This window comes from Coffea arabica, chromosome 7e (assembly GCF_036785885.1).
Source record: "Coffea arabica cultivar ET-39 chromosome 7e, Coffea Arabica ET-39 HiFi, whole genome shotgun sequence".
In the NCBI taxonomy this organism is placed as follows: Eukaryota; Viridiplantae; Streptophyta; class Magnoliopsida; order Gentianales; family Rubiaceae; genus Coffea; species Coffea arabica.
Genome location: NC_092323.1, coordinates 11,338,054 through 11,363,648, shown reverse-complemented (window position 1 = coordinate 11,363,648; position 25,595 = coordinate 11,338,054). Strand labels below are relative to the sequence as shown.

The 25,595-nt window shown below is 36.7% G+C and overlaps 3 protein-coding genes across 3 annotated transcripts; all 3 read right to left on the bottom strand.

Moving 5' to 3' along the window:
• Positions 1-2,205: 2,205 nt before the first annotated feature.
• LOC113702399 (probable methyltransferase At1g29790) lies at positions 2,206-3,654 on the bottom strand. Its single transcript, XM_027223590.2, has one exon. It carries the CDS (start codon positions 3,454-3,456, stop codon positions 2,254-2,256), a length of 1,203 nt encoding a protein of 400 aa, XP_027079391.1. The 5' UTR covers positions 3,457-3,654; the 3' UTR covers positions 2,206-2,253.
• Positions 3,655-7,726: 4,072 nt separating this feature from the next.
• LOC113701529 (U-box domain-containing protein 21-like) lies at positions 7,727-9,417 on the bottom strand. Its single transcript, XM_027222240.2, has one exon. The coding sequence runs from the start codon at positions 9,159-9,161 to the stop codon at positions 7,833-7,835; it is 1,329 nt and encodes a 442-aa protein (XP_027078041.1). The 5' UTR covers positions 9,162-9,417; the 3' UTR covers positions 7,727-7,832.
• Positions 9,418-17,465: 8,048 nt separating this feature from the next.
• Positions 17,466-21,472, bottom strand: LOC113701758 (receptor protein kinase TMK1). The gene is made up of 2 exons (XM_027222535.2): positions 19,035-21,472; positions 17,466-18,212 (listed from the first exon to the last, which is right to left on the bottom strand). The coding sequence occupies exons 1-2, from the start codon at positions 21,337-21,339 to the stop codon at positions 17,686-17,688; spliced, it is 2,832 nt and encodes a 943-aa protein (XP_027078336.1). The 5' UTR covers positions 21,340-21,472; the 3' UTR covers positions 17,466-17,685.
• Between the last annotated feature and the right edge of the window lie 4,123 nt (positions 21,473-25,595).

Here is a 25,595-nt window from a genome sequence, read left to right as displayed (position 1 = left end):
TTTTTTTTTTTGGTTTTTTTGTATTTTCTTTAAAGAATTTATTATATCGTTCCGGTTTAGATAGTTGTAGGAGTGTTTTTGCCATCATAGTTTTCAATGCTGAATTTCTTGATGATTTTCAATTTTATTTGTGGAAAATTCATAACTTTTTTAGCCCTCTAGTTCTTATGAATATCCTATTAAGCTGGATGTGGAAAAGGTTGATTTTTTGGGTGGTTTGAGACTGATGCGATAGTTAAACGAAAATTTGTGTAAATAGGCTGCATCTCCATGGTGCCTCATCAATTAAGAACTTATAAAAAGGAAAGCGAATCCGCAACAAACTTGAAATCGGAAAACATCCATACATATAAAGTTTTGAAGGGACATTCCCAAAAGATAGCCTGTAGATGAGTTCAAACTATGGTTCTACTTTGATGTTGTTATGATAAGAAACATAAGCAAAAGATCCTCTCTACTTTGTTGGTGCCCGCTTTGGTATTCCTTTACTCCTAGCTGAGCCTGATCTTTTGAGTTGTTTGCTTTGCGCTGCCTCTGTTGGTGGAGTTTCGAGTGCATGGGAGGTAGATTCTGGACTATATGAATCTCTTGAGCAGACCTCTATCTGAAACTTTTATGTACATAACATGAGAAAATTTTACAAAATGAAAGACTTGTTGAATGAATTGGGTCCGTCTTGCAATTTTACCTTACAAGCAATGGAGCAGTACGAGTAATGGTTTGCATCAATGAGCTTTCTGTGGCAATTGTTACAGCAATCCTCCTCTTCTGTTCTTGAGCTGGAACTAGGCAGCGGGTGCAAAACTATAACCTTTTTCCTATTGCTTCTGTATGGCTGGAACAATAATTGAAGCTATGAGAAGCTAACCTTGAGATATGATCCTGACTGGGACTAAATAGTGATCAACTAAGCTCCCTGTCTCACAAGTAAAATTTTTTCTCCATTTGACTCCATATCTGAAATATGTTCCAAGCGAAAATGGCTGTAGTGCATATACTCCAGAACAAATTTTTTTTTTTGGGACTTTGTCCTTTTCATCTATCATTCTGGCAAGCTGTGCTGGACTCTAAGGATAGCTTACTTCCTTTCCACACATAAGTTTTCAGCCGCATGACAACTTGAGGTACCAGGCAATAGACCATTAACCCGTGAAAAAGTTCAGATGTGCTTCGTACTGTGAGTCTGTCACATGCTAGTAGTCTAGAGTTTTAAGGATATACATGCTGCATTTGTGTAGGTTGAATTTATGATGCAGTGGATAATGTGGAAATTTAAAAATCCCCTACTTTGTTTGGAAAATTAACGTATTACTCAGGTTCAATTAACAAGCTTACATTTCAATAGGGGTTATGCAATTAATTCCTAGTTTGGAAGATACAGCTACTGGTTCCTTCTCTCTCTTGCAAAGGTATTTAGCATAATGCTACGAACGTTATTCTTTTGCATCCGAGATCAACATGTCTATGTAATCTTTATACAAGCATATAAATATTTGCAGAACTAAATGCCCAATATGTGTAGGCCTATCCATTTCATTAGGCTAGAAATGGTTTATTGTGTGCCCTTGTAAGTAGACTGCAAGCCAGGATAGCCGCCTTTTGTAATCCACTTCTCTTTTGTTCCTTGATGGACAAAGAGTTCGCTACAGCAGGAAAAAGGGTGGATAGATATGCTGAATCATTTGTTCTGTGTAAATGTAATGGGCTATTTCCCTTTAATTCTTTTGGCAGAATGCCCCATCAATGTCAGACATTTTTCAACATAATCTGAAGGGAAATCTTGAGGTGCAATTACATGTTAAATATCAAATACATACTTGAAATTCAAGTAAGCCTTCATATTTGAAATCCAAGTAAGCCAACATGACAGAATAGACTAGTGCAATTATATTTTGTCAGATATGCACAATAAACAAAAGATTTAGAAATTAAAAGAGGAAGTGTATGTAAGGTAGAAAGATCTAGGATCTATATTAAAATTGGCGTTTGAATTGTTAGTTTACATGAATACAAAGGTTCATTTGAAGGTGAGAAGTTCCAGACAACAAGAGGCCCTTAAATTTGAGCCTAGAAGACATAATCTGCTGAATTAACTTGGAACTGTATTTAATCTGCGGCTTTACTTTTTGCCATAAATTAAAAGTAGGAATGTGGACAAAACTTTTTTTCCTTTCAAAATTTGAAAGAAAAAAGAAAATTATCAAGTGAGAGAAATGAGAAATTGATCAACATGTAATAAATTAGCTAATACAATCACCAAGAATTCTTTAGTGGCTTCTCTAATAATGCTGAAAGATACATCTCACGGAGTTCTGGCCCTCGGTCCAGTTTTGGCCCTACTACCCACTTCACCTTGTTGAACCCAATGCTTTCTATTAGAGGCGCATAAACCTGTTCCAGCTGATCACCAACACAGAAGAAATGGTCAAGCCAGAAGAGTCCCCCAGGTCTAAGCACCCTATAGATGTCAAAGAACAAGAAATGAAGCAGTGTTGTTGGTATCCAATTGCTCAAGACATGCATTGAGTGGACAATATCCAATGTGTTGTCAAAGAATGGTAGTCTTTGTGAAATGCTTATGTACAAAGGTATCACCCCTCTTGATGCTATGAAATTATTGAAAGGACCATTCAGGTTCATGGATGTCGTTATTATTGTTATGTTCCTTTCTCTCATTCTTACTGCAAATGTGGCCACGCCTCCGCCAATATCCAGCCCTATCCTAATGGTGCCAGGTTTCTTTACTGCCAGTACTTCATCTATGGAGAAGTCAAGGTCGCCACTGATGCTTGTTCCTGCCCATCTATGTTTCTCTCGACCTTCAAGATCAAAACAGTCTTTACAATCATCAAAACCTTTCTGAGTATGCATTCGATTAATGAGACACGAGTAGTTCTTGCAAGAATATGCAGTCCATACAACAGATGAATCTGATGGTGTGGTCCATGAGCTTTGTGGAAGAGGGTAAGGTTCCACATATTCCTTCTGGGCAGCTGGACGGCAACGGCGGCGTGGGAGTGGCTCACAGCCCTTCAGAAGAAGCTTCTGGGCCAGGAGTTCATCATCAGGGCAGGACCCGTTGACTTTGTACGACATATATCGACTAAGCTTATCAGGAAAGAGGGTGCAAGCATGTCCAACTGGAGGTATCATTTTGTCAGAGTCGAAATTTGTGTTGAATCCAAAGGGGAGCTTCTGTGGAGACGTGAAAGCAAGGAACTCCGCTGGAAGGTCTGCAGTTGTTTGCGTCTCATCTTGTTGTGCATGCTGACTAATGATGGGTTCAGTAATAGTGTTGGTAGCAATGGTACTAATAGTGTCTATGTTGGAATTTAGAGTACAGGAAGAAGAATGCAGTCTTGTGGAGACAAAATATGTTAGAAGATTTGTAGATAAAAATAGGTAAAGCAAGAAAATGTTGAAGGAGAGTGGCCTGGACTTTTGAGGGGAATCCATGGCTAAATCTTCCTGCTACCTTAATTGCTTAGAGTTGAAGATGACTGTTGATGTTTGTTATAGAGTTGGTGACTAAGTGTCTGCATGCTTCCCAGGAGCTTCATATTAAGTCTTATCGTCTGTATAATATTTAAGAAGTCTTCGCATCTCTTAATCAGCTGAGTGATATTGCAGCATTGCCCCTGTTATGCAACCAATTGTTAGCTTAAGCATGGATCATTTGGACTTTCTCTGCTTTAAGTGGCAATTAAAAATTAGGCTGATTCAGCACTAATCGCTCTGTCATATACAATCTAATGTAGCAGGTAGTGAAATGGCAGAAAGTCAACACTTTTGATGCTCAAGGAAGTCCAACTTCAGACATTAATATTCTGCTCAAAATCCTAGTAGGGCTTTTGTTCAACAGTTTAGTCTATAGATGCAAAGGAAGTATTTCTTTAGCCCATTCCCTCTTCCCATTCTTTCAAAATAGCATTTTTGTAAGGGTTTAGTAAATGCCATCTTCACATAGACGTTTCTTGCAGTCAGATGTGAACCACACTTGTGCAATTATTTATTCCCATTTTAGATGTTTAGATCTTAGTGATAATAAATCTCACCAAGGTGAAAGGCGTTATATACTGCATATCTGGCGGAGCAACCCACATGCCTGTCAGGGCTTCAATTCCAATATATTTACTTGGTTTTTTTTTTGGATTAAAGTACTGAAGTTGTAGGCCTATGTTAAGTATCTCCAAGTGGAGTAGTAATTCTCCAAGTAGCTTCCAAAAAGAAAAATTCAAAGATGTTTACTCGTGTTTAGTACCAACAACTATATCTTAAATATTCCATGAATTATGACTAGGGAAGTTATATGCTTAAATATGTTGTGGATCGATCATACACATGTAGTACGAATTGACTTGTATCTTAGCATTTTGATTGGTTATTAAAGAAATAGTAATTGCTTTTAAGCAATTTGACGAGGATTGATGGGATTTGTTTTTATGTTTCTCGTTTGTTTTGGTAATTACTCCCTCTGTCCCATTTTGATAGTCCTAATTTTTCTTTCACACAGTTTAAGGAAAAATAGTTAACTTTGTTGGAAAAATAAATTTAAGTTGTTATTTTCCTAAAATACCTTTATATTAAATAGAGTACAACTATATATTAATTATTCATAGAAACTTGAATTGATGGTCAAGAAAGAATCGATCTTCATTTTACATTATTTCACATTAAATCTATATGTATTAAATGGGGTAGGTTAACAATCTATATTAAATAAGGTAGTTTATACTAATAACAATCTGCATTGAATAAGGGTATTTTAGAGAAATTAAAATATAATTACATTTTTCAATTGGAAAGTGAACTATAATTTGGAATAGACGAAAAATAAAAACAGGACTGTCAAAGTGGGACGAACGGAGGGAGGGAGTAATATGTTTCTTGATTGATCCAAGTGACTGCTAAATCCCCTCTGACCATTGGTTCTGTTCATTAGTCAGAAACCCCTTTTGCTTTTGGGCAATTTATGAGTGTGTCCCATGAAGGAGGATGAAACTCATTGCAGGTTGGTGGGCTAATAATCTACTAGTATTCTCATTGCTAATGAATTGCTGATCCAGATGCATCAATTCAACATTAGACTTGTGTGATGACAACTGACAATGTAAGATCTAATCTGGGCTAAAAGTAATAGATTCTAAAAAGTCAAACGATAAAACCTTCCTGAATGCCAAAAGGCTTTTCAACCCACAGAAGAAGGAAGATTAATCAATGCCAAAGCTCAGCTAAGAGCTTTTAGTTATATAAATATATGATGGCTCAAACTTGCTACAGCTGTTTAGTCTTAAAATCCTCCTAACCAAGTTAAAAAGGCGTTTCTTAATTCACAGCGTGGAATGTTACGAAGTTGTTAGGAGAAGGGTGCCTTTGATTAACCTATTATTAAAGCATTTCTTGACCCTTAAGAGGAAGAGTATTAGAAATGTAATAAAAATCTTATATACTGCAGCTCATAGTATTCAAAAGATCCCCACTTAGCTAGAAGATGCCTCCAAAAACATATTAGATAAGAGTATGTCAATGTGAAGAAGTAAATATGGTTATTTAATGAGAGAAACTGTACTAAGTGGACTTAACCCTTTGAAATATTCCATTTAATTTCTTTACTGAAAAAAAGAGATTAATATTAATTACCCAACACTTTTTTTTTTTTTTTTCAAAAAATCCAAGCGAAGACTCCAAACTTTACAAGAGAGAACGGAGAAAGGGAAGAGTTCGAGAGCCGAATCAAATACGTTATAATCACCTTACTATTGTCCGGTCCATACCAGTTAAGATGATCCACAATTATCATCCTCCTCCTCCATTCCTGGGTAAGGCGTATCCGGGACCTCCAAAGATTTTTTTTTTTTTTTTTTTTTTTCAGTTGGAAGGTGTCCGGGCTCACCCCGACTAATCCTACCAACCCCGAGGAGAGCGGGCCCTACCGATCCTCAGGAAAATACCCCGGTTGCCCAGGCTCAGGGTCGAACCCCAGACCTGTCTCACCTAATGAGGCTACACAGACCTGTCCCACCGATCCAAAGATGATCCCCAAGTATATTGGAAGTATGGTATCCCCAAGAATATTGGAGTTACATGTGGAACATGGAGGCCCAAAATTGGTGGTATCCTGGGCTTCCATTCTCAACTTTAGACTTGATAAGATGGACTATGAAGAGATTTGGGGCTTGTTCTCCCTTGATTTAAATCTTGTAAAAGTTAATTATAAAAAATAATTAAATAGAATAATCAGATTTAGCTAACTATTAAAATGTGTGTCCTCCTTCAAATGTATTGTTGTGTGTGATTTCAAAATAATTTGATCCAAGAGAGAAAACACATGAATTTAGGGGCTTGAAATTACCATGCAGGTCATTGCAACATCTAGCTAATGTGCTCCTCAACATGGTCTAAATCCCAAATGGCCTGTCGCAAACTACACATTGCAATAAGATTATCCCTTTTTTGTTTTTGATAAAACATCATAAGTTCATTAAAATTTGCACTAATGACAGAAATTACATCATAAATCATGCACAGATTATCCTCTAGCTATAAATTTGTAACTAATTGTCTAGCCAAAAAATTTTAACAAATTGGTTTTTCCTTGCTTTTCTTGACCGGCTAATTTATCAAATTTGTTGAACTATTTCCTCAATGTGAACGAACATTAAAGTTTCATGCTCCTTAGTTAAATTAGGTGAACTCACCACATGGTCTTAGGGAATAGGATTCGTATTACATGTAGTTATCTTTGAAGAGTCATCTTTTCTTCTTTTTTTTTTGGCCCCTCAATTTCGACAACAAATGTTGAATGGTTAATGGTGGGACTGGTATAATATTTCTAGAAAAAAATTCAAATAGTTGACCCCTGAAGTGAACATTTTCCTGCTTCACATGGCCTGATTGATAAATCGACTACCATTAAAATACCATTTTAGGATTTTGCAAGTTTGTAGAATTTGCTATTTACCCCTGCAACTGTACCTCCCTGACGGCCTGAACTGTATATTTTATCATGAAACTCCTCCTATCACCAATGGAATAGTACTCATCAAATGGCCCCCTCAAATGTTATCGTTTGGAAAAAAAAAAAAAAAAAAACTATGGAGTTTGAACTCCATTTATTAAAAATCATTTGTATATAGTATATTGTTTTTATTCTTTAATTTCTTTTGTGGTTCTTGGGAGGGAATTGAGCAAATAGGTTGAAACTTCATTTTCATGTATGTACATTAAAATGGTGTTATGATCCTAAGTTCAAGTAAAGAAAACTACGTTTAGCTTTAGACATTAGCATAACATGTACCTCTCATACACTTCTATATAAAAAATTTTTGACATTAATCTTTTTAAACTAAGTTAAGAAGATTGAATTCAGGCGAATGGTTGCCTGGTTGGGGATAGAGTTTTACTCTTCTAGAAGAAATAGAAAAAGTGAACCAATAAACTATACGATATCAGTTACTTTAATTCGCTTGTTTGCGTCCAACTAATAATAATATACAACTATTCAATGCCGGATTTTGGCAATAGTCCAGCAGTCAACCTATGACTTCTGCGCCAGAATTCACGAAAAATGAAGTTGGAAAGGAAAAAACTTTAATAATTTAATAAAGTTTTAGGGGGAAACCAAAAAAAAAAATATGAAACAATCTGAAATTTTAATTGTTTCGCAGGCACAATAATCATTGTTAAATCGTATGAAAATTCAGCACCAGATCAATTGGCCAAAGAATCAGTAAAATTTACAATGATGTATAACTGTAGTGTAATATATATATATATTTTTTGTATATCCTATACATTTGCCTAATTTCTGCAAAAATTATCTAGTTCAGTAATCAATATGGCCTCTGAATATACTTGAAACCGCTTAATGAATCAAAACAATCTATTCTATTTCTGTAAAGATTCATCAACTTCAACAGTTCAGTGATTTTCTCTTTGGTATTTTCACCGCATCCAACTTGTAAAACAACCAAAAGCTTCTGAAAAGCACCAACTTCCAATGCTTCAATCACAGGATTTTCATCTTCAACCTCTTTACAAAGCTTCGACAAAGTTGAGACGGCAAATTCTGTACCCATTTCTGAAACCCTCAAAATTTTCTTAACCAGCAATGGCATAGTCAAAGCATTGCTGCACGCCTTTTCTCTTCCTTCTTCCCAATTGCATATGGCCTCCAAAACTCCAAGCGCCTTCTCTGATGTACTTTTTTCTCCATCAACAAGCATTTCTACCACCAAAGAAACCAAGCCCATCTCAACAAATCTTGATGCCAACTTCTCACTCTTTTCAGATTGTAACATGTAATATGTGACCATTAGAGAAGCTTTTGTGGCTGTAGGGCCAATTGGGACTTTCAAAATCTTGAACAAAGCTTCAGAAATGCCTTCAATTTCTATTAGTCCATCGGAAATTTGATGGTCTAAAGAATTTGCAAGCAACTCTTTGAGTACCATTACTGCATGTTGTCGTGTGGATAAATCTTCGCCGTGCAAAAACCATGCAATGCAACGTAAGGACGCCGATGAACCTAGCTTGGATTGGCCTTCAATCCCAAGTGGGAACATCCATGTCAATGCAGACAAGATCTCCTTTAGTAAAACTTCGTGTTTCTCCATCGAATCGCCCGCGAAAGTCTCGAATGAAGAGGATAAAACATAGCCAACTCCATTTTCGACTACGCGTTTTTTGTTACGTTCACTTTCTTTCGCCAAATTTCTGATCTTTCCCACCAATTCTTGGCACTTGTTTCCATCTTTACGAGTTGTAGCAGCTACAATCTTCGAGCTGATCTCCGAAACCTCATAAGGGGTTATCGGAATCCTGGGCGTTGGTATCCTTTCTACTCCATAAGATTTATTCTCAACACACCAATCTTGAATCATCCTCCTTATGGAATGGTTTGGGATTTGATCAAAACTCTTCAAGGCTTGGTTCGTCACGGGACAAGTTTGATTGCCAGCCTCAATCCATCTTTCGATGTTCTCTCGATCATATGTGATCCCGGTTGACAATGTCACAGGATCCTTCATTAGATCAAGAGAAATCGGGCACTGAAAATGTTTTGGAATCGTGAGTTCTAAGTCACAATTCCCCTCCAAAGCCTCATTTTTCCTAGCCTGGCCGCGGCGATTTGCTCTCTTGTGTCTCCAAGAAAAGATCATGCTGAAGCTTGAAAGTACTACACCAAATCAATGAGAGCAAAAGAAAACAAATTGTAATAATGTGATTTCTTGCTTGCTTGCAAGAATAGGCCAGATAACGCCCTATTCACAATGAAGTTTACAATATAGAAGATAACATATAAGGCGGATTGCTTGAGGGAGTTGGATATATATGTATGCTTCTGCAATAAAGAAATAGGACGATGAAGGTTTAATGGGTTAGGTGATTCGTTTGTGTTTTCTGCGTGTGTATTACGAGAATCAGCGTTTTTATACGGGCATCAAATTATTGAGGTCAAAGACTCAAAGGTAGGAATAGGTAGGGGAAAAGAGGGAATTGTTCAAAATCATAGACGAGAATAATAAAGCGATGTACGTTGTAGTATTTGAATGTTGACCGTTGAAGGTTTGAAAATAAGAGTCCAATTGTTCACGATGGGCAGCGCAGCGCATGCTGGCAAATGTTTCGTATTTTAATTAGATATTGAAATTTTGCAGTCGGCTCAAGGTGTTTGACTGGAAGACCCAGTCAGGGCTCATGCATAGGACAGTGGGAGCTGATCTGGTAAACTAATACTAATTTTTCTTTGTAATTGTTTTACCATTCAGATTGCCGTCTGTCTTTGTTTTGTTTCTTTCCTTTTCCTTCTTTACAGTCCTGCCAACTTTTCACCATTTGTTATTTTGTACTACAGTGCAAATTCCCAAGTGTAGACAAAAATTTAAAATTCGGATAGTTCTAAAAGCCAATGAATGAATATTTATTGAGAAGTAAGTGTCCCAAAGAGCAAAATAAGCATTCTTTAATGGTGAATTGTTTATCTGCGAATTAGTTTCCAACGAATGAATGCCGAATTGGCATTATAGTAGACCTCTTTTACTAAAAAGAAAAGAGATAAGAAAGTAGGTAAATCTCACTATCAATATAATAACTCTGAGCGACTTATATATGGTTCGTAATGGTGATTGGAGCCGAATGCATCTAAACTTTTTTCTTACAAAAAAAAAAAAGATAAATCATCGTTCTGTACAAAGAAAAAGGGTGGCCTTGTTTGACAAGCAAATTTTTGGCCAAATTTGTTTGTTACAAGTTTTTTAACAACTTTAATTACAGTAATCTCAAAAAAATTTTCAAAATTTTTAAGCTATACATTTCAAAATATCCAAAAATTTACATATTTCAAAAATTTTTTCTACAACTTTTACAGTAAGTTACAGTAAAATTTTAGACAAATATCCAAAAAACTCACTTGCCAAATGGGGCCGATATTTCATTTCTATTAACACATAATCCTACGAATTAACAAAATACTTTTGTATGTCTTTTCTTTTCTTGTGATCATAAGAGACAATTTCCCCTCAATTCCCAAATTGGAGGTATCGATAGTAGGAAGGCTCCAAATTCACCCATTTGCAAACAAATTATTGTCAAAATATACATTATTATACTCACCATAATTAATTTCTGACTATAATCCATTAGTACTTTCCTTATAGGAATCTGTGAGTTCTATTTGGCCAGGCGCCTATGAACAAATTGGCCATAGTTTATATCGACAGGTCATACAAGTTCCAAATGACAAAACCATTTATCTGCCTCTTTTTCTCTTTTTGGGTAATTCAGTATCCCCACGTCTTTTGCAATTTGCAAATACTATCTAAATATACAACTGCACCTCTGTAGAAGCCATTTTTTTCTTGCGAGAATGAACATTCCGGTCTTATCTAGGGACCCTTGATGTTTAACGTTCTTTTCTTGGTTGTATTGTCCTCTTAATAATGGTTTAAAACTTTAAGTATTCAAATAACTATAATTATCTTTGCTTAATGGACCCCCAGGAAATGCAATTGTTGAATATTCCATTCAACTATATGGGTTTCCACCTTGATTTAAGAAAAATGGTACACTATTCTATCTACTGTAGTCTCAATAGGCTCAAATTAAACAACTTTGCACCGGGATGATAACACGGCTAAGTTTTGACCCATTGCTTTTGAATAAGTGCAGTCTTTCCCGCTTTTGAACGATTGAATCATGCTAAGGTTGTACCCAAAAACCGAACAAAGTAGAAGGGTCCACACAAATTGATCAAAATTTTGTTGACAGAAATAAAAGGAAAAAAAAAATTGAGGTGAGATAGTACTAAGTTAGTGTGTTTGGATTGTAAGTTATTTGAGATATTTTTACTGTAACACTTTTTGTGATGTGATGTATATGAGATAAAAAGGTAATTGGGAAGATAAAAAGGTGTATTGAAAATTGTAATGATGATGTAAGCAAATATATTTGGACAAGAACAGTATTAGATAACTTTTGATGCTGTTAAAAACCAATTTTAAAACTTCCTTGAACAAGAACAGCTTGATTGTTTACTTGCGAATATCGTGCAACCAATTAATAAGTCGCATCAGAAGGTGAGAAGGGGCGTCTTGATCTTTTGTTGGTATAAAGTGTACATGAATTTTCTTACGGGTCATATATGGATATCCTTTTTCTCTTTTGGTGAATATATAAAAGTGCAAAAATTAAAAAGAGAAAAGATAGCCTACCCTACGTATCCTTATACTATATAAGATTGAGTTTTGATCAAAGAGTAGGTTGAATTTCAACCGCATAGGTAGGGACTTTTTGGGAATTCCTTATATTATGAAGTGTTTTGCAAGCTGAAGGTACAAGTAAGTGTGATTGGGTATATTAACCGAAATGGCCTCCTTTATAGACATTTAAAACTTTAAATGTGGTTGCGTGTTTGGGTATTTATGGTATGTGCAATTAATCTGGAACCATTTGTTGCTTTTGGTACAACTCATATAAGCATATGGGTTTGGGTAATTACTGAAATGGCCTTTACACAGCACACGTTCAGCTCTTGAGCCGCAGACAGCCGTTTGGGACTCGCGCTTTGACTGAAATTGTCTAAAATGAGTCTTGGCCGCTCTCACAGACAACCGTTTGTATCTGTAACTTGAACAGCCTTTTTCCCCGCTGTTCTTGGCCACTGTTGCCTAATGTTTCATGAGCTTTCCGGATAGCTTCATGTTTGCATCTGGGTATTAGTTTTTGTATTCTTTGGATGTTGTCTCATGATATTGTTAGCTTTACCGTCCTGATCCCCAGCTTGTCTTTTCATCCTCTCTCAGGTGTGAACTCCACTATTTTGCTGTCATTTATGCCTGAATTTAACAGCCATAAACATGGGTTTATTATTTCCCCCCTTTCAGCTTCAGGGATTGGGATTTTCCATGCCTCTTCCTTTCCCCTCTCATCCGAGCTCATGTCCGAAAGACCCCATTTCTTTGACATTATAGCCTCAATTAAATAACCAAGCGTTTGTATGTTAATGCCCAAATGCCTGCGCATTGATTATGCTTATTTCAATGCCTCCTCTTTCGTCTTCTTCAGTTTCACCCTTTTAATATTTTGGGATTTGGGCTATTTTTTATGCTTTTCTACCGAGCATCTCAGAATGTTCTTTAGCCACAGCTACTCCTAGTGGTTCAGCTTGAAATAAGATTTTTCCCGCAATTTTGTCGTTCATGTGGGTGGTTTGGGCCGTGTGTGGCGTCGATGTGTGCTTAATTCCTAAAATTTGACACTTGACCCTTGTAATTTAGCTGCAACATACAATTTTTTCACAAATTTAGAAGGCCTCTGTAATTTGACTGGTTTCCTTATAATGTTATAGGTTCGGGATAACAACAAGAAAAAGCTCTCGGTGGGGTTTCCGGAATAAGGTTAGCTTTCTGGGTATCAAGTCATTTGTGTGGTTTTCTAATATTTGTCACTACGGAACAACATCTGCATCTTGGAATACCGGAAGTGCAATAAGCACAACTGAAGTTGCCGACAACCCGGACCTCAACTCTAAAGGAACACAAATGGATGTTGCAATACAAGCAGTGGAGACAAAGAAAAGAGACAGCTCAACCACTTTGGCACCCTCACCGTCTATAAAGTCCAGTGAAGGAACCAGTGGTACAACCCCTGCAAAACAAAATGAAGAAACCACCAAGTAGCAACGTATCTGAATGCTGCCTATTACAGCATCTAAAAGATTTTACTACTATTACTATCACTAAATAAGTGGACATACATAACGTCCTTTTGAACTACTCTATTATCTATCTGAATCATGGGAAACCTATTCGTCCGTACATTTTTGGGAATTTGTTGCATCTACTTATTTGTCTTGGGGAACTTGCTGATTCTAATATTAGATGGTTCTTATGTTGTTTGTCTCGTAATCGTACCTGCCTCTAATTATGTCGCATAGTGTACTATTTTTAGTTCAACGAAAACAATTCTTTAACCACATATACCAAACACCCGCGCGGTGTGCGGACACTCCCCCTAGTTCTAGTAATAATTATAGAATATCTACATACCGTTAGTTCAGTTTAGTATAACGGGTGCTCATAGAGCACTCATTAAAATATATTTCAGGTGTTATATGTTTTAAAATATAAGATTAATTAAGAAAAGTAAATAAATACAAAGGAATGTAGGCAACATTCAATAGGAAAAGTATATAAATGCAAGAGACAATAATAATTATTAGTATGTGTATATATGATAGGTTAGATGAATACTAGTTGTATTAATCCATTAGAAAAATCCTTAGCACGATCATATGATTGGTGTTTTAAATAAGATTGATAACAAATATAATCCAAATATAACTGTGTAGTCCTTATTCGTTCAAATGGGGCTATTTCACTTATCAAAGGCCAACAAATAGACTTGTCATGTAGTTGATCCAAACCAACATAAAATTGCTACATTTTAATTACGATTAACATATAAATCCTATTCAAAGTGATTCAACTCAAGCCAAAATGGAGAACAAAAAAACAAGTTTTTACCTGGGCATAAAAGCAACCTAAGGTGATAGTTATATATGTTATGGATATTAACATCCGCGTCCACAGATTGAAAAAAAAAAGAAGAAGGGGAAAAAAAGATAATACCGAACGTAATTATGCATGTATATTTTTTCTGTCTAATCCAAACCTTACTCCATGATAGAAAGAAAATTTTCCCGTCAAATGGCTTCAGGACAAATTACATGTTCTGTCCACGTCTTTCTTGAGAAAATGGTTTCCCTGTTTCACGGCTGTGATAGTTGCGCAGAAGACATGGATGACATACAGCAAAGTTTCCATTTTCATGTTTCTTTCATTCAATCCAATCTTTAAGCAATTTCTTGTGTTCTACTCCTTGAATTGTGTTAATTCAAGTTGCTTTCGAGTGTTTTTTTGCTTAGCCAGTTGCTTTATAGACTTCTATTACTAGCTTTTACTACATAATTCACAAGTACAAGCCAAATAAAAAACAATCACATATAATTTAGGATTATAGCATCAGTGTAAAAAAGATTTATCCTTATACTCGTCATTAAACTTTTTTATTAAGATATTTAAAAAAAACACTTTTAAACAATTGTATTTTATTCTCTTCACAAATTCAGAAGTACTCTGCTTAAATAAATTTGATGGAGGAGGGTTGGGTTAGATGATGAGGTGCGAGAGGTTGTTAGCAGGACTGTAGGAGATATTGAGCTCAAAAATTTTCACTTACAAAATATATATATATAAAAGGATTTGACAACAATCCTATATTGACTAAAACTTTCTGGAATCTCCACCCCATCACTATAAAAATGCAAAAGGCAAGAAACTAGCGTTGGGTGAAATATATAAATCTTCGATGTTGATATCATAGAAAAGTTGTCAATTCCATCTTTATCGCTTCTAGAGATTTTCTTAGTTTCCTTTCTTCAATTCCTCCCATTACTCAAATTTGCGTTTAATATTCTGGCAGCAGGAAAAATAAAATGGGTCCAGTTTTATTTTACTCGGAGGGAAAATTAGTCATCGTTTTCTAGATATCTTGCGGAAACACCGGAACCGGCTGGCCCACCAAAGAGTTCTTTTTCTGTTTTTCCCTTTCTGAAAGGCACGAGACCTCAAAAACTGAATAAGGATTAGATTGATAAATAACTAATAATAAAAAAAATTATGATACTGACACTGAATAAAAAATTAATCCATAAATTGATACTAATATTGAATTCTCTATTGTTCTAGATTTTGTTAAAATTGATCAATCACAATCAGCAAATTAAAGTAACTTTTGATAAATCACGTGGGAAGATTCCATCATTCCTATTCTACACCCAATAATAGCAAGAAAATATGTTTAATTAGGACTAAAATTCTTTACGGCCTATTTGAAAATATTTGTATCTGAGGAAAGTTTTGCACAACTACAATTCAGTCCTATGACCTAACGCTCTTCTTCTTCTTCTTCTTCTTCTTCATATTTTCCCCCTCCAGCTAGATTTGAAGTTAGAATTGTCAAAGTTCCACTTATAATATTATAACGATTCTAAATCACGATATTCGTAGACACAAATATGGAAATTCTTAAATTCAAGAAGATAAGTTATCCATTAGTTTGTTTTCTGTCGCTTAATATAGGATTTTCCTTGTATTTTATACGGATCAAATGCCCTCCTCATGTAACACTTCATAATCATTATAAAAACGTTAACAAGCTCGTGAAAATTGAGAATATTATTTTGATATGATTCCAGAGAGAAACAAAAAAATAAAAAAGGAACAAGGTTTTAGAGTATTACATCATCCTTCCAAATGTTTCTTTAGTTTTCGCTGATTTTTCCATTTCTCTGGATAAGTACATCTTTTTCTTGCTGCATGCACAATATACGACGATTCATGTAAGTTAGTGGACTTTAGCTCTCATAGATTGTGATGATAATTAACAATACGTGGAAGTTTGATGAGTTCAGACTTGAGAGCGGCAGGTTGAGCTGCATGTGGGAAAACCTTTGCTGTGGTTGACGCCCACAATTTTAAAGCATTTCCTATGATCTCGTAACACAAAACAATCTTTAAAAACAGAGGAAAGCAACAGATCACAGACAGCCCAGAAATGCCTGCATAATTCGTAACCAAAATGAGAATCCATGCGTTGTACAGACGACAGCAACAGCACAACACAGCGCTCACATTCACATGTTTTTTATCAGACATGGTGAGTCCCCCCAGGCAGCTATTTTTCTCTTTGTCTGGTATTGGATTGAGAGACCCCACGAGACAAAACTCCTTTATTTGTTCTGTTTGGTTTGGTACCAACTCAGATGCTTTAGAACATGAAGAAGCTTGATGACTAAGTAAAGATAGAGGAAAACAACAGCTGATTTGCCAGTGAAGCTATTTATCTCAAAATGGAAACTATTTCTTGGCCACCGGTATGGAATAGAAGTTAAAACAGAATGCGAATATGAAAATCAAAGAAAGAAATCACAAAGCAATGTTCATGAAATTTAGTTGCTTCGTGTCTACTGGAACTCTATAACAAATTTATGCATCTGCGTTTAATTAGTGTTTGAAGAATGCTTCTAATCTACTTTAGGTCTTAAGTTATATGTAGAGGCTTTTAGTTATGATTTGGGAGAGAATTATTTAGCACAAAGAACCAGTTTGCACGTATTCAGCAGCAAGTATAGATGCATCGCCGTTTTTCTTGACAGCAGAAAGTTTTCAGTAAGACTCAATCTGGATTCTGGAAGATGGATTACACTATTTTGTCTGTTTTTCGCGGATTTTTTTGTAGAACATTTTCTTAATGATGTTCACTCTGTAATGTCGAATTACTTGTGTATGTGAAATCCAGAAATTTACATGGACTATAAGTTTGCGCTTGAAACAAGTAAACTCTTCCTTTTCCTTGTCCTCAAAAGATGCCTGTTCTGTCCTGAAGAGCATTATTTGCTTGTCAACTTGAATTTACCTTGCAACAATTTCCCAATGAACAGGTAAATTAGAGCATTTACGAATAAAGGAAGACGTAGGACCAGCGTGTTGATGAAAAGCATTCACATGATCGATACAAATATGAAATACTCGAGATAACAATCTTTCTGGGACCATTTGGAAGAAAAAGGAAACGACCAGTGGAGTAATTTCACCCTGCTGCTGCTATCATTATAGCACCTCATCCAACAGGCCTTTTACTGAAAGCTACTTTGTATTGTTGAAATCATTTCAGCAATCTTTTTTCACTCCAATTCAATCATCCCACCAGCATTAGTTGTTTAATACTGGACCACTGATACCTGTCTCTCGGCATTCCAGGGCATTATGAGAAGACCTATGGTTTTTAAGAGAGAGACCCCTGACGTTACAAAATATAGTCCTTTGAGAAGCCTCAAGGAGATCACAAGTCAGTTGACAGTTTTTAAGGGAAACCAGATATGCTATATATCAGACACTTAGAAAAAGAGAACTTCAGAAGCTTTTCAATCACATTGCCAAAACTCCAACAACAATCTAAGATGTCCAGACTACATCAACTGAAGAGGTTGTTGTGACTTCCAAAAATAGTAAAAAATGGATCAACAAGCTGAGGGTTACATAAACTTACAGTGAGGAAGAGGAAAATGGAATGAACAGGAGAAATCAATCACCACTTGGTACTATTGTTGGAAATTGTGATCAATCACCTACCATCAGCAGATGTAAATGATTCGGCAAATCCATATGGTCGGGTAGGTATGCTAGTCTGAGTGTTGTCCAAGCTTGGATGGTAGGAAGAAGAAGACGAGTCCATATGGCTTCTGCCTTCTGCTTGCCACTTCTTTACGGCCTGTGGCAGAGACATTTCAAGGTCAATGCCATATATGTCCTCTGTATTCTGAGCAGCTGGTCTCCAAAGCTCTACTAGAGAAGATAATACATTGACAGCATGCCCCATTTCAGGCCTTTGATATGGTTCCCTTGCACAGCAGTGGCCTGCAAGCTCTGCAACAGTGCTGATGCTGGCTAGTGTTTCCTCATCAAGGTCAATGGATGGGTCAATTGCTTTTCGAAACATGTCCTTGTTAAGCTGTGCTCTTCGGAACCATGTAACAAGGTGCACACTTTCCTCAGGTTGGCTTTCATCAAGAGCCTTTCTTCCTGTGATCAGTTCCATTAAGATCACACCGAAACTGAAGACATCGACTTTAGTGGTCACTCTCCCAGTCACTGGCAAAGGCATGAAACAGGAAGGCAAGTTAATCCATCAAATGGACTTGACCAAGTGGTTGCATCAACTTACTGATAATCAAGAGCAGTAAAAGACAATAATTGTACGAAAGGATGCTCAACATGAGGCCCAGGCATAATCAGTCTGGCAGTGATAGAGTGCTTGTGATAGTGCTAGAAATACTAAGATTTTATTCTCTGGCTTGACATGAGTTTAAGATTCTACCCTCTTGCTTGTCATAAGATTAAGACTCTCCTCTTGCAGTCAAATAAGAGCCTTAGCACTCTACCTAAAAATTCAAGAAGTTTCATGCTGTTCTACCCTGAGTTTATGCTATATTCTACTTGATAAAAAGAATTCTTGCTCTCCAGTTGGAAGACTAAGCAGATTTATGCAAAGGATACTTTCTCTGAGGGTAGAATTTGAGAGTAACAAGTCCTACGGAAGTATAATTTCTATGCTAGCTGATTCCTTAAAAGGCATTGAGACCAGGCCCATGGTAGTTCGATGAGATTAAAATGGAAGTTATGATAATCATGACAAACAATAAGATCGTTTTTTGCTTTCAAGAAGTTATTCTTGTTATAGTTTTAGAATAATGGATGATAGTACAGATAACAAGAGACAATGTTTATGCAGCTCGGTGCATGGACAGACTTAATTACTCAAGAAACTAAACAATCAACTTCTGGTGTCACATGGTTCAAGCGACAGTTAGAATGTCATACAAAATTCTAGAATAGAAAAGAAAAAATTGATACTTAAACAGAAGTTATAGTGCAGTTGCATAATATCAGCAACTAACCAGGGAGAAATTTTACCTGCATATTCGGGTGCCAGATATCCAAATGTTCCAGCAATTCTTGTTTCAATAGAGCCCTTTCCATCTGGAGCCAGACGCACAAGTCCAAAATCACCAACTTTGGCCCTCATATCATCTCCAAGTAGAATATTGGAAGGCTTTAGGTCCCTGTGTATGAAGCTTTGATGGGCTAGACCATGTAGGTACTCAACTCCTCGAGCAACATCCAGAGCGATAATTAACCTCTTAGTCCATCCTAGTGGTTTCAATCCTTCATCTGCCCAGTTGAAAAGATGCCTACTTAATGTACCTTGAGGCATGTATTCATAAACAAGGAGTTTCTCATTTCCATCAAGACAGTATCCAATAAGAGCAACAAGATGTCGATGACGAACCTTAGTCAAAACAGCAATCTCAGACTTAAACTCATCCAACCCTTTCCCAGCAAGCACACCAGACTCCATTCTCTTGACAGCAATCTCTGTTCCATCATGCAGTGCACCTTTGTAAACAGTCCCAAAGCCTCCTTGGCCCAATATATTCTCTTCGCTAAAATTATTCGTCACATTCTTCAGTATTTGAATGGAAATCTGCATGTTTCCTGCCTCAACCATTTGAATGTCGCTAGTTTCACTAGTATGAACAGTATGAACGTCGCTGATTGCTCCAACACTTACACTTGATCCTGCAACTGTGATCTTCACACTTTCATTATCAGATCCTGAATGATGAGGATGAATTACCATGGCATTTGGGCTTTGAACTCTGTTGAACCGCTGTTGTTTGCTTCTGTACAAACAAAAAGCTGTTATTCCGATCAAACAAAGGACAAAGATACCTCCAATTACAGAAAACACCACAATTCCGATCCAGTTCCTGGATTTCTTGTGATGAAGCAAACTACCATCACTTCCCGAACTTGGTGAACCAGATGTGCCCGGGCTAGACGTGCCAGGAGAAGTGGCATTACTCTTATCATTCCCAATATCAGGATTCCCTTTTGTTTTGACATCCAAGTTACTCCTAAATGCAGGAACTTTACCATGAAGATTATTGTTTGATACATCTAGTTCACTAAGTGCAGACAAAGTAGTCAGCTCCTCCGGGATGGTACCGGTGAGATTGTTGTTAGCAAGAACCAATCTTTGCAATGACTTCAGAGAAGAAAACGCAGGAGAAATAGTACCACTTAGGCCCATATTCTCAAAATTGACAATGGTAATGTTCCCATTGTTGCAAGTAACCCCGAACCAGTCTGCACATGGGTCATTCCCTTTCCAATTCTCCGCGAACTTCCTTGGATAATCCATTGACTTCGCAACTGAAAGCAATGTATTCACTCTAGGATCACAATCAGCAGGAGTTGGCAAACAGAAGCTATTAGTATTCTTAGTCATGTCCACAGAAACCGAATCATTGAACTTTGGCATTGGCCCTTGCAATAAATTATTAGTCAAATTGACAACTTTTAAAGACTCAAGATTCACCAAACTTGCTGGAACAGGACCGGTAAAGGCATTATCCCTAATACTCAAGGTCTCCAAACCCTTCAAACCCAAAAATTCAGGCAATGGACCTGAAAATCCATTGGAATGCAACCAAACCTCCTTCAAAAATGTCACATTCTGAATCACATCAATTGTTCCTGTAAGATTCTGCCCATTTAGCCACAGAGACTCAAGCTGCCAACCTGAGAAACTCGAGGGGAGTTCACCACTCAAGTCATTAAGAGCCAAATGCAACAGTGACAAGCTAGGAAAAGCATCAGGACCTAAAAACCCCGGAATTTTCCCTGTTATATTTGCACTATTTGCTGAGAAATTCTGCAATGCTGAAGAATTTTTAATACTTTCAGGAATTTCCCAAGCAGAAAAAGGGTTCCTATCAATCTCACAAGATATCAATGAAGTCATCCCAGCAAAAAAATCTGCAGGAATTGAAGTAAACTGATTGTTGGAAAGCATTAGAACCTGGAGTGAACTCAGCCCTCTTAAGCTTGGCAAAGGTCCAGAAATGTTGTTCCAATGCAGTTCTAGCCTTTCAAGTTCAGTGAGGTTTGAGAGACTTTGAGGAAGTGTACCTTTCAAGTTCCGGTTTCCTATCTGGATCCGGATAACCCGTTTGTCATCTGAGCAACCCACATGAGGCCATTTGCAAGGATCTGGGTCAGACCAACCAAGAGTTTCAGGTGGGTTGAGGCTCTTCTTGAGAGCCAACATCACCTCAGCGTCATTGGAGGTCGGTTGGGAGTCCGCAGAAAAGAGGAGTGAAGAGAACCCAAGAAACAAAAAAGCTGCAATCTTGAACCCGAGTTTCGTTCTCATTTTGGTAAAGATTGGATTTTTAGAGGAAAAAGAAAGGCTTTTTAGTGGTTGCAGAAAGCCTGTTTATGCAAGCATTGGGAAAAGAAACGAAAGGGAAGCCAATGTGGGGGTGGTTTTTGTTTAGTTATGTTTTGGTATTTGTTGCAGTTAAGTGGGGTGGGGGCTGCTGGGAGCCTGGGACTTGTGAATTGTGATGTTAGGGGGAGGAGGAAGAGAAGACGGGAGTGGCAAGTGGCAAGTGGCAAGTGGCAAGTGTATTTTTGAGCACATGATATTAGGGGCCCACTAAACTGCAAGCCTCAGTATATGAAGAGAATGAGCGGCCGGAGGAGGGGCTGGAACGGTTCTCTCCGGGAGATTCACGGCCATGATTAGGTCAAAAGAATTTATGCGATCCAGATCATTCCTTATAACTCGATTTTCACATCGTGTGGGATTTACAAAAATATTGTTCTAGTATTACTCGCTGCTGTTATTCCATTGTTACACTTTATACAGATGATGTTACACTGTATATAAATGGTGTTACATCTTTCAGAACAATCGTTCCGGTCCCGGATCTGCCGGGGAGTGGGTGTGGGTGGACTAGCAACTGGCAAGGGGGGAAGGGGGCAATATTGCGAATGACAGAGCTGTGACATGATGAATTGGATGATTCTTTGGAACATGGGCCAAAAGGCCAACTTGGAAATGGCTCCCTTACCGGGGCTAGGAAGCTCGTCTTATCTTACGGAGAAGATTTGAGTGAATTCAATTGATCATCCAAAAGGAAGAACAGAAGAGAGATTGGCAATATTTGTGAATCCCGGAAAGCTGGGATTGACAAAGAGCAGTCTCTTTTGCAGTTATGCTTGGAGGTTTTAAATTTGAAAACCTTTGAGGTTGAATTGAAGCTCTTACAGCAAATTTTGGCGGAACACTTTGTGAAGTTGTGATTCTGCCTAAGCACAGCACAGAATTTTGCTGAGGTGGTGTTGGCATATTGGTGCTCTTGACGTTGAAAGGAGTTGGTCATTCCATTCCGCTCCTGAAACTTCCACGAATTTTCCATATGTAGGATAGTCTTAATTTTGTTTAGTAGTTATAGTAAATAAATGATTCTTGTTTTTCGAGGGAAAGACACTTTGGATGTAATGTTCTTTAGGGCTATCTACAGCGAAGGGGGTGGAGGCAAGGGAGAATAGGAGCGAGAAGTCTTTTGGCAACGTGGTCGCCATCTCTAATTGTAATCGAATTTGAGAGGCTCATATAAAATGAAATTAATAACAAAAGAAAAAGAAAATTCAAAGCTTTCTAGACATAGCACATTGTGTTTAATGCACGCTCATTCGTGTAGGTGCAACAAATAAAAATGGCATATGATCATTGATGAATAATTAGGATATATATATAACATACGGCGGTTGTGATTTGAGTGATGGCAAGCTTGGCAGGCAATTGTGGAGATAATTGGATTCATGTTCAATATCAAATTACTTCTTTTTTATTTTTTTGGCTTTTGAAAGTTTGGGACCACCTTGTCCATATCATTGAATCGGAAGCTTAGAAAGTGGCCGCTGTGTCTTGATAGCATATATTTTCTCCTGCTTTTCGTTGGATTTCACCTTGTTTTCAATTGCTTTCGATTGTGTAAATTGAATTTAGAAAATGAGAATTAAAAAAGCACCAAACTAGATACTACTGATTTTCAATTTTTTATAGACTAAAAAAATTTAAAACCAGAATATAAAAAATACAATTGAGAACATGACAAGGTAACTTTTTCAAATTAAAATCTAAAACCACATTTTAAAAATCAATTTAGTCACAGTATAAATAATAGATGTGTACATTACTTAACATGTAAACTATCACATTTATAGCTAACGTACATTGTCATCTTCCTACTTTGAGCCTCGGATGGATTAACAGGTTAACTTGGATGTGGCTAAGGGCATGTTTGATAACATAAAAAAAAAAAGAGTATTGAAACTGAACTTTTTTAAATATTGAGATGCTTTGGATGTTTGATAAATAAAAATCCATCTGCTGAATTTATTACGTGGTGCTGAACTTGTATGTATTTTTTTCAGTACAAGAATCGTAACTGAATGCTTAATTCTGATAAGAATCAACATAATTATTTCAATTACCTTATCTTATCTACTAAATCTACCACCGTTTGTTAATTATGTTCAAAATTTTTATCTAATTAAATAACCTGATATTTTCTATGTAACGGTTTTCTACTTCTCTGATCTCCCTTTTTAATGACTTTTGTGTCGTCTCCATACTCCTCATATGATATATTTCATCTTTATATTAATTTAATTTAAAAATAAATATTGTCAATTTCATGCCTAACAATTGTAAACTGATTAAATCATAGGTTCTATTTCTTCTTTTGGATGAAAAAAATATAAGGGCAAAATTCTACAATTTAACTTATTAAGCATTCAGGTATAAATGTTTATCAAACAGTATAAATAATTTCAACATTAAAATTCAGATCTTCATATTTTTTTTCTGTGTTTAAAATTCAACAAATTAATTGTTTCAATATTCAGATTTCAGATTTCAATTTTATCATACGGAATCTGAGGCCACATGCCAAAAATCAAAGTGCAAGTAGTTCATTAATCATTGTTCATCATTTTCTCTCTATGAATACCCTCGATCATCTTCATTTATGAGATATCTCACTTGAACTCTTAGAATCTCGATTTGCTATAAATCCCAAGCCAATTTGACAGTCATAGATAAACCAGGGGACTTAATGATCCCGACGTTTTCCCTCATATTTGCTTGCAGGTGAATGGATTAGATCGCATTACGAGTCTCGGCTCGTACACGCACCAAATGGCTGTGACTGCACCCAATGGATTTAACAAGGTAGGAAACCTGACATATATATATATATATATATATATATATATATATATATATATATATATATATTTGATGGAATCTCAACTAGCGAATAATGGGATGCTTGATCTAGATTGAGGAATTACGAGGATAAAAGACGAAAAGTAAAGAAAGGGCCTTGTTTTCGCACTTTTGCTGTGAACATTTCAATTTAGAAATTCAAAAGCAAATAAAAAATGGCTTTTTTCATTTTACTAAGTAGTTCTTGATAGAATATTATGCAGTAATCGTGACAAGGTTTCGAATTTGCTATCTTCTTTTTCTTCTTCAATTTAAGCTTTGGTATTCTGTTGGGCTAAGGCCCGTCATGCATTGGCCTGCTTTTGATGCTTGGATTGATGATAATCTGTAAAAAATGGTTCCAAATGGAGTTACCAGTGAATCGCCCATGGTCACAACATGAGAAGTGCTTCACCTTGTACTTTGGGCCATTTTCAGTCTTATTTCTCTCTCGACTGCCAACAGCGAGAGGAGAAATTCAGCTAAACGTCTCCTTCTTGGGCTGCTGTTGCCAATGAACATCACGTTGAACTCTGAAGACTCCATCCTTACAGTTTGCGGCAAGCAACATCTTGTTGAACTAAGGCCGATTCAGAGCTCAGGTCGACCATCATCGTCTAACAGTTTGGACAACAATTTGCCATTTTTATCTGTTTCCGTTTCAGTTAGTCATAGAAACATTATTATTATCCTTTGTGAGGCGGCTAGCGACTCAACTCAAGCTTCTTGCAAGTTCCTCACAAGTCACAAGCATCTTGGTAAAAGATTCGACCTTTTTTTTTTAAGGTGTCACAATAATGGTAAAAGATTTGACTTGATTTGGCAATGATCTGAGTTCCAGTCAAGTTTGAGAGATATTTTTGGTGTCACAACTCGAGCTGATATGATTAAAAGTTTGTCGGGTAAAAGTACGACTTAACTTGGCATTTACTTGGCTCAAGTCAAGCTTGAAGAGGTATAGCAGGTGAGCTAAAGCATGAAACGGTTAAACTGATCAAAGGCTCATCGAGTGATCTATTGCATTTGTATTTATATAGGAATTTCTTCTTTTTTTTTTGACATATTCATGTAAGTACACCAATTACGATGAATTCGAATTCAATTCCGGCTTCCGAATGATCGTAATCGTATCATCTTGACAAAATTGAAAAGTTTTGGGAGCAAATTGATCCACTCGAAAAAAGGAGGCAGCAAAGTGAGAAGCATGTATCTTCTGAGAGTGCACTTTCTAATTAACCCTGAAATTAAAGTGAGAAAATGGGAGAGTTACTGTGATTAGCAAAACAGCACAAGGGTTTCTTGTGAAATTTAACAGTAATAATAGTATAATGGTATCATCGTTTCTAGTC